General features: G+C 60.0%; 1 protein-coding gene across 1 annotated transcript in view; it reads left to right on the forward strand.

Moving 5' to 3' along the window:
• The window catches only part of LOC122388124, a 28,413-nt gene extending 23,543 nt beyond the window's left edge, over window positions 1-4,870 (forward strand). The window contains exons 9-12 of the mRNA XM_043378922.1: window positions 1,571-1,705; window positions 2,192-2,600; window positions 3,098-3,243; window positions 3,536-4,870. Of these exons, the coding sequence (XP_043234857.1) occupies window positions 1,571-1,705; window positions 2,192-2,600; window positions 3,098-3,243; window positions 3,536-3,603 (758 nt within the window). The 3' untranslated portion in view covers window positions 3,604-4,870. The remainder of the gene's footprint in view (window positions 1-1,570; window positions 1,706-2,191; window positions 2,601-3,097; window positions 3,244-3,535) is intronic.
• Window positions 4,871-11,441: the final 6,571 nt, after the last annotated feature.

Genomic DNA, 11,441 nt, shown 5'->3' on the forward strand with positions numbered 1-11,441 from the left:
TTTTGGTCGCTACAACCCTGTTGGTGTCATGGTTTGAGCTGCCGTCGCATCCGACGGCTCAAAAGGACCCTTGATCTTCATTGAAGCGGATGTGAAAGTCAGTCTCAGTTCACACGTTTATGTCCATTTGCTGGAGTAACATGCTCTGCCTTGGATCACTCAGTCGTTCCGAGACGGATACGTCGTCGTCCAGGACGTTGCGTCGTCTCAGACGGCCAACTTCACTCAACAGTGGTGCAAGACCCACATGCCTGGATTCTGGGACAAGGACATGTGGCCACCATCAAGTCCAGACCTGAACCCGATGGACTTCACCACCTGGGCCATCCTGGAGAGCGAGATGGGCGCAACACCACACAGCAGCATCGCCGCTCTGAAGCTGGCACTCGAGACGGCATGGTCGAATTTCGACGAGGACACCGTGCGGCGCTCGCGCCTCTCCGCAGGGAGAGGTTTCGGGGCAGGGGTGAAGACCAAAGGTGGCCATATTGGTTCATAGTGCCGTTGCTGAGATGTGTACATGCTACTGAATACGTGTACCAAAAATCATTTGAATATCTTTGTTCTGGACCGAAATATTTTCAAAAATCAAGAGGTAAATCTTTCTGCCCCACCCTGTATATGCAAATGAACAGGGGAGACGGCAAATGGACGAACTGATCAGCCTCAACTAGCAAGTTTCATCGTTAATCGTGTATATTACTCGTCTCGTATTGTGGTGAGAGGGGGAAGGGGTTCAATGGATGCCCTTCGATAGTGTCCATGCTTGAGGCATATGCGTGGAATATTAGTGTAACGTCACGGGGTGATTTAAAAGTTGAGGTACTAGCGATAGTTGCATTGTCACAAGCAGCAAATTTCCGAACAAACGTATTGAGTATTAGTGCGAATTCGGCATCCGGAAAATCAGGGATAATTTTCCGGGATCAACGGGATCATTCGGTGTTTTAGGCTGACACCGTGCACAACGCACATGCCAATGAGTAAAAGAGCCATTACTGAAGCAAAAGCAATATAAAAATATGACTTATTGCATCGATAGTCCTTGCAATACCAAATTATTACCGGTGATCCCGGATAATTATCCCTCATTTTCCGGATGTCGAACGCACGCCTGATCGACAACTGACACTGACTGACTACATAGATAGCTCGCTGACGACGGGTCTGAGCAGACTGACGAGACTGACTGGCCGCGGCCCTGGAGCGGCGGTTATACAGAGTATAGGTGGCGCCACGATCGAAGGCGGCCAGACGGGAATGCAGGCATTGTTACAATTATAGAGCAAGTATTTCAATGGGGAATGATTATTAGATATAGTGCAACCAATGAGAGTAGCATAAGAAGTTTCATAGACTACTGTATTACGCATATACTTTTCGCATATACGTATTATGTTCATATTCACATTCTACATATGACTGCTGCTGCTAAAAAATTGCTGTGCGGCCGCTCGTCTGTTTCAATGCTGACTGTGTCAGTGTCTGACACTCTGGTGTCAGTGTTGCAGCGGGGAGCTGGCGGCAGCTCTGTCCGACTGCAGTCAGCTGACACAGCTCTGTCCGACAGGGCCGGAGGTGACGGAGCCGAGGTGGCCGGAACGGTACTGGGGTGATCTGTCAGTGTCGCTCCAGGGGGTGACTGCCGACACCATCAGTCACCTGGCTGACCTGGGACGGACGGTCACAGTACTGGAGATATACGGTGAGCAGCGGCAGCACGGACAGGCCGCTGATATACGAGCTAAGAGAATGGCGGACACCGAGTAACGGTGTGCCGTTGTCGCACCTCATGCAGACAGGTGTGATACATAGCCAATGTGCTTTGTGAAATAATGAAGCCAACTGAGCTCCGAAATCGAGGAGGACTGTACAATCAGTGACATATTCGATCATAGTCAGTTGAACATACCTACATATTGCGATTGAAATGCAATGTTTGGTGCACTTCAATGCATTGGCTGAACTGATTGCATATCCATAGATAACATGAACATTCATGTTATCATGTTCATTCATTCATGTTATCACATTCATTCATGTTTATATGGCATATCATATAGAACCACTGTTATATCATCGTCTGTGTCCATAAAACCATGCGAATTCATAGCTGTTTCGTTTTTTCCATATATCGACATGTATTGCAGTCCGCTGATCCTGTCTGTATGTGTGTCTGTGTGTTTTCCAGACTGTCCTGATCTCACGGCCGGCAGACTGGAGCCCCTCACCAGGTGCCCTGGGCTGCGGTGGCTCACCCTGTCCGGTGGCGTCCCTAACACCGTGAGCCTGGAGCCCCTCACCAGGTGCCCTAGGCTGTATATTCTCACCCTGTCCGGCGGCGTCCCTGACGCCGTGAGCCTGGAGCCCCTCACCAGGTGCCCTAAGCTGCAATATCTCACCCTGTCCGGCGGCGTCCCTGACACCGTGAGCCTGGAGCCCCTCACCAGGTGCCCTGGGCTGTGGGTTCTCACCCTGTCCGGCGGCGTCCCTGACGCCGTGCTGGACAGTCTCAGCGGCTGCCCCGGGCTGTGGAGACTTACACTGGGGGACCGCCAGCGGCCGGCAGAGACGGCCTTCACAGCAGCAGCGGTCACCAGGTCAGTCAGCAGACACTGGAGAGGGGTATCCTGTCAGACACTGACACACTGACACTGACACACTGACACTGACACACTGACACTGACACACTGACACACTGACATTGACACTGCCACTGACACACCGTCACTGACACACCGTCACTGACACACCGTCACTGACACAGTGACACTGACACGCTGACACTGACACGCTGACACTGACACGCTGACACTGACACGCTGACACTGACACGCTGACACTGACACGCTGACACTGACACAGTGACACAGTGACACAGTGACACAGTGACACACTGACACTGACACACTGACACTGACACTGGCACTGACACACTGACACTGACACACAGACACCGACACATTGACACTGACGCATTGTCACTGACTCCAACACACTGACACTGAAATACTGAAACTGACACTGACTCGTACGTCCGGCCGGCTGGTGCCGCTGTGTTTGTGTGTGACGTCTCTGCTGCTCTGCTCTGTTACAGCCTGGTGAAGTCGTGTCGGAAGCTGGACCGTCTGTACCTTCACTGCACGGCAGACACCACCCGGGCCGTGCTGACCGCCCTGAAGGAGGCGGAACTGGGCCGGCGCAGTGATGGCCGGCCCCGTACCATCCTTCTCCATGTCCCCGGTAGGTGAGAGGGCGCCGCGCGCCGCGCCTCTGATCAGTCAGTCCCTCACAACAGACGCTGCACGGCGCCACCGGCCTCTCAGACACACACACTCGACCACCGCCGCAGGCCACGTCACAGACGGTGACGTGACGCGTCACGGCCACCACGGCCGACGGTGACGTCACGTCAGCCGTCTGTCCTGTGTGTGACGTCACTGTCCGGCGGTGTGTGGACATGGCTGTACCGCTGTCTGTGTGTCTGTCTGTGTGTGAGGTGTCCACCTCAGACGTGTCTCTGCTCTGTCCACAGGGGAGCTGTACCATCAGCTGGAGAGACAGGAAGGCGATGGGGTCAGAGTGTGGCCTTGGAAGGATTGATGCGCTGCACTACCGACCGTGCAGTGATGAGCTGACTGCAGAGAGGCCGAGCCAGTCGGCCGGGGCCGCCAGCTGACTGCTGCCGTGTGTGCTGCACCAGCCGGCACTGAGAGCGGCGCCGGTCAGCCGGCACACGGCCCCCGTGTCCGCTCTAGTGTAGTCATGTAGTTGTAGTAGTTGTAGTGTAGATGTAGTAGTAGCACACGGATGTGATGTAGTGGGTAATTACCGGATGGGTATTGTGGGTAATTGGACGGGAGATGTGATGCAGTGGGTAATTACCGGGCGGGTATTGTGGATAATGGGACAGTGAAAAGTGATGTGCTGGAGAGACTACCGATTGTAGCATTACGCTATTCTGTATGTAGAACACACGTCTCTGACGGTCCGACTCGGTTCACCGCGCCTGGTCCCGGCGGCACGGCCGGCCTCGGTCACGTGACCGTCCCCCGGTGGAGTCGGACGGCTCGGTCACGTGACCGCTCCCCCCGGGTCTGGCTGCACCTCGGCTCGGCGGTGCTGAGCGCCGTGCTGAGCGTGTTGTGACACGTCCCACACGGACAGCTCTACTCGACTACTGGCTAGCTGCCGTCCGAGCTGGCAGTATACACGCGGTGCCAGTTCAGACGGCGGCCGGCCGCGCCGCGCCCGCCCGCTCCGGTCCCGGCCGGCGGCCGTCACCCGGCCCGGGGCGGTGACCATTGGTCAGTCAGCTGACCAATGGTCAGTCAGCTGACTGGTGAGTCAGCTGATTGGTCTGTCAGATTGGCCTGTCAGATGTCTATTAAATACACGAGATTAGACGCTTCAGCTGTACTATCTGTAGGGTAGGGCAATTAGTTACCGGGTGAGCATTGTGGGCAATTGGATGAAGTGATGCGATGTAGTGGGTAATTACCGGTCGGGTGTTGTGGATAATGTAACCCTGGGTATGATATAGCCGGCTATCCAACGGTCGGATATAGTCAGCTGGATGCTACTGAATTGTTTAGAGCTCTCACGGCACCGGTCATAACGAGTGTCCTCGCGTCTGTCCGACTCGGTTCACGGAAGCACGCCGTCACGGCCCGGGTGCGCGCCGCCATGTTTTGTGTCCTCTGCTTCGTACAGGGGGGTAATTGGGCTACCGACCGATTGGGAGTCGGAGTCGGAGTCCGTGTCGATCAAGCTGCCTTGACTCCGACTCCGGAACGGCTTTTTAGATTTTAGTTATCACTTGGCCACGCTACTGATAATCGGCTGCGCTTTGACTAATACATTTTACACACGTCCAGTCTTTGTCCTGGAAAACAGCTACCTTCGGAGCTTACCTCATCATCTCTGCTAATGTCCTGATGACCTGAGTACAGTTTGGCTCCACCAGAGGGGGGGGGGGGGTGTTTCTGCGCCGCTGTGCCGCCGCTGCTGTGACCTGCCGAGCTGCGGTCCCGGCTCCAGAGCACACCGTGGGCCGTCGAGGCCTGGTCCTTCTGTCCCGTGCACATCATCAACAGGTGTCGTATATATCTATAATACGGGCCCAGCGTGAGAGTTCACCGTTAACCGGCGGCCAAAACTGACTGGCTGGATCGCCACTCGCCGTATTTCACCGCCTTCCCCGGTGCCGGGCGGACGATAACCTGTATACGACACACCGTTTTACCCGCCGTCATTTGGGATCAGGTCTGAGAGCCGCCTCTGGTAAATCAGCTGCCGTCTCGAGCCATTTGGCTGGATCTAGGATCCCACCGGATCCAAGATCACGATAACTACGTGGGATCAGACCACACATATACCTTTTCTGAGATTCCTGCACATTGCACATGTGTTTTGGCCACTCTGACTGGTGTCATGTAAGTAGTTCCCTGTTGCAGTTCTGTGTGTGTTGTATGGCCTGCACCCGTCCCCCTCACAACTGCAGTGTTCGGTGCTGGTCAGTGACCCACAGCTGACACCGGGCCTCCCACCGCCGGCGGATGAGCCGGCCGGCCCGTGCCCGGCCCTCCATTCCAGCCGCCACGGCCGGCCAGCGGCACTTGTCCAACACCGGCTGGACACACTACCGACTCGGAGACACACACGGCTCGGGAGACACCCGTGGCGTGTTCTGGGGCCGTACACGGACACTGCAGTGGCCACTGGGCAGAGGTGCGGAACGGACGTACCGCCCGCCCCTCCGACTGGGCAGAGGTGCGGACCGGACGTACCGCCCGCCCCTCCGACTGGGCAGAGGTGCGGACCGGACGTACGTACCGCCCGCCCCTCCGACTGGTCAGAGGTGCGGACCGGACGTACCGCCCGCCCCTCCGACTGGTCAGAGGTGCGGACCGGACGTACCGCCCGCCCCTCCGACTGGGCAGAGGTGCGGACCGGACGTACCGCCCGCCCCTCCGACTGGACAGAGGTGCGGACCGGACGTACCGCCCGCCCCTCCGACTGGACAGAGGTGCGGACCGGACGTACCGCCCGCCCCTCCGACTGGGCAGAGGTGCGGACCGGACGTACGGCCCGCCCCTCCGACTGGGCAGAGGTGCGGACCGGACGTACGGCCCGCCCCTCCGACTGGTCAGAGGTGCGGACCGGCTCGGCCGCCCGGCCCGCCCCTCGGCGCGGCTGCCCGGCTCGCTGCTCGCTGCACGGTCCGGTCGGTCCGAGACTCTGTCGGAGCTCTACTGGTGACCGTCCGGCGCGCCGCCGCAGCCGCCACCGCCGCCGCCGGCCAGGTCACGGCCCAGGTGGGGCGCGGCGGGGCGGTGTGCCACCAGCCGCGTGTCCACGGGCCGCCACTGGGTAGCTGGGGGGGCGGCGCGCCGCGGCACCTCAGCGCCGGCCCCGTGGGTCACTGAGCGGCGCCGACGGCCGCCACAAGAGAGCTGCCGGCTGGCTGTCGGCCGGCGGTAGCAGAGGGCAGCGGGAACAACCGTCGGCCCGCCGGGTCACCGACGGTCCCATCACCCACCGGGGACTCGTGGTGGGAGTCGCCCACCGGTCCCATCACCCACCGGGGACTCGTGGTGGGAGTCGCCCACCGGTCCCATCACCCACCGGGGACTGGTGGTGGGAGTCGCCCACCGGTCCCATCACCCACCGGGGACTGGTGGTGGGAGTCGCCCACCGGTCCCATCACCCACCGGGGACTGGTGGTGGGAGCCGCCCACCGGTCCCATCACCCACCGGGGACTGGTGGTGGGAGTCGCCCACCGGTCCCATCACCCACCGGGGACTCGTGGTAAGAGTCGCCACCGGTCCCATCACCCACCGGGGACTGGTGGTGGGAGTCGCCCACCGGTCCCATCACCCACCGGGGACTGGTGGTGGGAGTCGCCCACCGGTCCCATCACCCACCGGGGACTGGTGGTGGGAGTCGCCCACCGGTCCCATCACCCACCGGGGACTGGTGGTGGGAGTCGCCCACCGGTCCCATCACCCACCGGGGACTGGTGGTGGGAGTCGCCCACCGGTCCCATCACCCACCGGGGACTGGTGGTGGGAGTCGCCCACCGGTCCCATCACCCACCGGGGACTGGTGGTGGGAGTCGCCCACCGGTCCCATCACCCACCGGGGACTGGTGGTGGGAGTCGCCACCGGTCCCATCACCCACCGGGGACTGGTGGTGGGAGTCGCCCACCGGTCCCATCACCCACCGGGGACTGGTGGTGGGAGCCGCCCACCGGTCCCATCACCCACCGGGGACTGGTGGTGGGAGTCGCCCACCGGTCCCATCACCCACCGGGGACTCGTGGTGGGAGTCGCCCACCGGTCCCATCACCCACCGGGGACTGGTGGTGGGAGTCGCCCACCGGTCCCATCACCCACCGGGGACTGGTGGTGGGAGTCGCCCACCGGTCCCATCACCCACCGGGGACTGGTGGTGGGAGTCGCCCACCGGTCCCATCACCCACCGGTCCCATCACCCACCGGGGACTCGTGGTGGGAGTCGCCCACCGGTCCCATCACCCACCGGGGACTCGTGGTGGGAGTCGCCCATCGGCCTCTGAGGGCGGCACCAGTGGGACGGGTGTACTGCGAACTGTTGTCGACGGTCTGGTCCTCTCGCGCGTGAGATACTGTATTTCTGTATATGGCGGTGTACCGCAAAAAACGACTCACGGCTGCTCAGCGTGATCAACTTTGCTACCAGGGTGATCACTGGCCTCAGAAAGTACGATCACGTGTCTCGCGCGCGAGAGGACCTTGGACTGCTCTGTCCTCGACGTATGTACGAGATATCAGCAATGGCTGTGGCCACTACTGTGTTTGTGGAGTGTCGGCGATTGTCAATATGTCAATATGACTGTCTCTGCCGACTGTCCCTATCCCATGAGTGGGACCGGTGGGGCTGTCCCTGCCGACTGTCCCTACCCCAGGAGTGGGACCAGTGGGACTGTCTCTGCCGACTGTCCCTACCCCATGAGTGGGACCAGTGGGACTGTCTCTGCCGACTGTCCCTACCCCAGGAGTGGGACCGGTGGGACTGTCTCTGCCGACTGTCCCCACCCCATGAGTGGGACCGGTGGGACTGTCTCTGCCGACTGTCCCTACCCCATGAGTGGGACCGGTGGGACTGTCCCTGCCGACTGTCCCCACCCCATGAGTGGGACCGGTGGGACTGTCTCTGCCGACTGTCCCTACCCCATGAGTGGGACCGGTGGGACTGTCTCTGCCGACTGTCCCTACCCCAGGAGTGGGACCGGTGGGACTGTCTGCCGACTGTCCCTACCCCATGAGTGGGACCGGTGGGACTGTCTCTGCCGACTGTCCCTACCCCATGAGTGGGACCGGTGGGACTGTCTCTGCCGACTGTCCCCACCCCATTAGTGGGACCGGTGGGACTGTCTCTGCCGACTGTCCCTACCCCATGAGTGGGACCGGTGGGATTGTCTCTGCCGACTGTCCCTACCCCATGAGTGGGACCGGTGGGACTGTCTCTGTCGACTGTCCCTACCCCATGAGTGGGACCGGTGGGATTGTCTCTGTCGACTGTCCCTACCCCCGTGAGTGGGACCGGTGGGACTGTCTCTGCCGACTGTCCCTACCTACCCCATGAGTGGGACCGGTGGGACTGTCTCTGCCGACTGTCCCTACCCTATATGTGAGTGTCCGTTTCTGCGGCGGCCGCTGAGCCCCCAACCCTGCCTTTCTCCTCTTTCCAGTCCGCTGTGCAGGGTCGCTCGAGGTCACGTGGTCAACTGGGTGTCTTCTCCAATGCACCTTGTATTCGTCGATCGACCTTACACACCACCGTGCAGTCACATGGCTACGACCCGACTCCCCTCCGTGCAGTCCGACGCGCCGGCATGGCCCCACAACTGGGACAAACGGCCGCCGGGGACGCTCCTATGTCCGATGTTCGTCTCCGTCCACACCGGAGAGGACAGGGCAGGCGGCGGCCGGCCGACGCTGCCCGCGGCGCCGAGGTGACAGCCTCAGACCTCGCTGCTCCCAGTACGCTACACTGGTCAGGTCGGGCCGGCGGCGGCGTGCCATCGGCCGCCGGCCAGCCGGCCTCCCCGTACTGACCACTCACTCACATACAACACACACACCCCTGTTTATCGAGAAGCATACAAAACATACGCTCTGAACTATGTAATCAGCAGTCACTAACGAATAACGATGGTCTTCCATAACTCAATGGTCTCAAATGTCCCGCCCGCCCCCTGATCATCCACCGGTGCCGTGCCAGTGGTCGGTCGGGGCTCGACCGGTGGTCGGTCGGCAGACAGACCGACCGGTCACCGCCAGGTCACGGCCGGCCCACTGACAAGCACGCCGTGCCGCCGCCGGGGCCGTGGCCGTGCTCCGGCCGTGCCCTGACCGGGCTCACCGGCTCTGACCCACCGGCCTCAGAGATCTGACACCAACTACCGGCTGGACGAGCCGCCGAGCGGCCTGCCCACCGACCGCTCCCGTATGGCAGCGGGCCGCCGCCAGCTGCACCACCCGACACCGACAACAAGCACCGACACACTGTCACAGCACATCTAGCAGCCGGCTTGTCTCGCTGTCAACCACGGGCACTCGCCGGTCCATCAACGCACTCACAAAATCAACTAATCACCCTCGCCTGTCCATCAACGCACTCACAAAATCACCTAATCACCCTCGCCTGTCCATCAACGGCCAACGCACTCACAGAATCATCCGGTCACCTCTCGTCAAATACACACAAAATAATACCGAGCTCACAACCAATCCCGTATGTATCGGAAAATCCCACCACAGCAGTCACCCCCGTTGCCGTCGTGTGGCCTTTCCGTTGCCGTGCGGGACGATTGTCAGCACCCGTCGCTGCTGTGGCCAGCGGGCGGCTCCAGCACAGCGGCGAGCGTTACTGGCTGCAGCCGGTGTGTCCGTGCCCACAGCCGGGTGCAGCTGTTGGAGGCCGTGTTGGAGGCCAGTGTGACGTCACACCGCGCGTGCCGTCCCAGTCCGTGTCAGTGTCCGAGTGACAGTGGTCTATATATATATATATATATATACAGTGTCAGCTGTGTCCAGCTGCTGGTGCTCCGACTGTCAGCTGAACTGACACACTGACACCGCAGCCCCTGACAGTGTCAGACCGGCCACCGGTCAGTGTCAGCTGCCGGCACGGAGAGCGGTCCGGTGACACTCCCAGCTGCAGCCCCCTCCCCGTGGCTGGTGCCGCTGCAGTCTTATTGTGCCGGTGGTCAGCTCCGGCAGAATCCACCACAAACAGCTGCCGTCACTCCTCTGCCGCCGCTCCGACACTCTATTCCGGCAGCCGGGCACCAAATAGCTGCAGTGGCTAGCAGTGCATTCACTCCACATGGACACACCGCTCGGAACGTCTCGCCAGACGGACCCGTCTCGGCCGGAGGGGTCGGTGAGGGGGACGCGGCCGATCGGACAGACGGCCACAGCGAGACGCGCCACGGCCGGCCCGGCCCGGCCGAGGGACTCAGCCCGCCGGAAACGGAACACACCGTGCACGGCTGGACGATAGCCAGACGCTCCACTGGTCAGGCCGGGCCGGCGGCGGCGTGCCATCGGCCTCCCCGTACTGACCACTCACTCACATACAACAGGCTTAGCGAGCGGTACATGGACTCACCGGGTACGTCTGATCGCAGTTGACATGAGCCTTGTATTGCCTGTGGCATAACGATACACATTGCAGTTGTGGTATGAGACTGCAATTTGAAGCACGTCTATGCTTATGTAATAATCGATTTGTTGTCATATGGATGTGTCCTTAACTCCCAAGAACAATGAAATGCAGCCTCTAAGGCCTTGCCTTTCCATAGAAGTCATATGAATAAAAGGCATAATATGCACAGATATTATCTGTGCATATCGGGGTGGAGAATAAGGTGTTTTGAGGGTGCTCGAGCACCCCGTGAAATTCAAGGCGTCGCGAGGATAGTGCTGCTGTTGGAAAGTGTGCTTATATGTGCTTTACTGCGCAATGATTTGACACAGCCACTCACCAGTTGTTGGAAAAGCACACCCGCCGACGTCATAGGGCTGGTCAGTGGCGTTCGGTGGTGTGGTGGCAGCACGGCACGGGGTGGGGCCGTGATGACATGTCGTAGACGAGATGGTCCCGCTACTCGCGAAAAACCTCGGGGGGGGGGGGGGTGGATATCCGCTCCCCGTCGGTGCGCGTGTTAAGTGCTTTTAAGGCAGGCTGACGAAGAAAGACGAACGTCTTTCGAAAGCTCCCGTAACTAATAAACGAAGCTGGTGTTTTGAATATTTTTATGCTAGAATGTCTCTGTCCCAGCTAAACAATAACATTTATAACTACATGAAGTACCAAAAGAATACGAACGGTGTTAGTCATCCCCGAGACACTGCCACTATAAAAAATAGATTTTGTTTCGGAATCTTT

The sequence above is a fragment of the Amphibalanus amphitrite genome, unplaced genomic scaffold (assembly GCF_019059575.1).
Source record: "Amphibalanus amphitrite isolate SeventyFive unplaced genomic scaffold, NRLGWU_Aamphi_draft 000309F_arrow, whole genome shotgun sequence".
Taxonomy (NCBI): domain Eukaryota; kingdom Metazoa; phylum Arthropoda; class Thecostraca; order Balanomorpha; family Balanidae; genus Amphibalanus; species Amphibalanus amphitrite.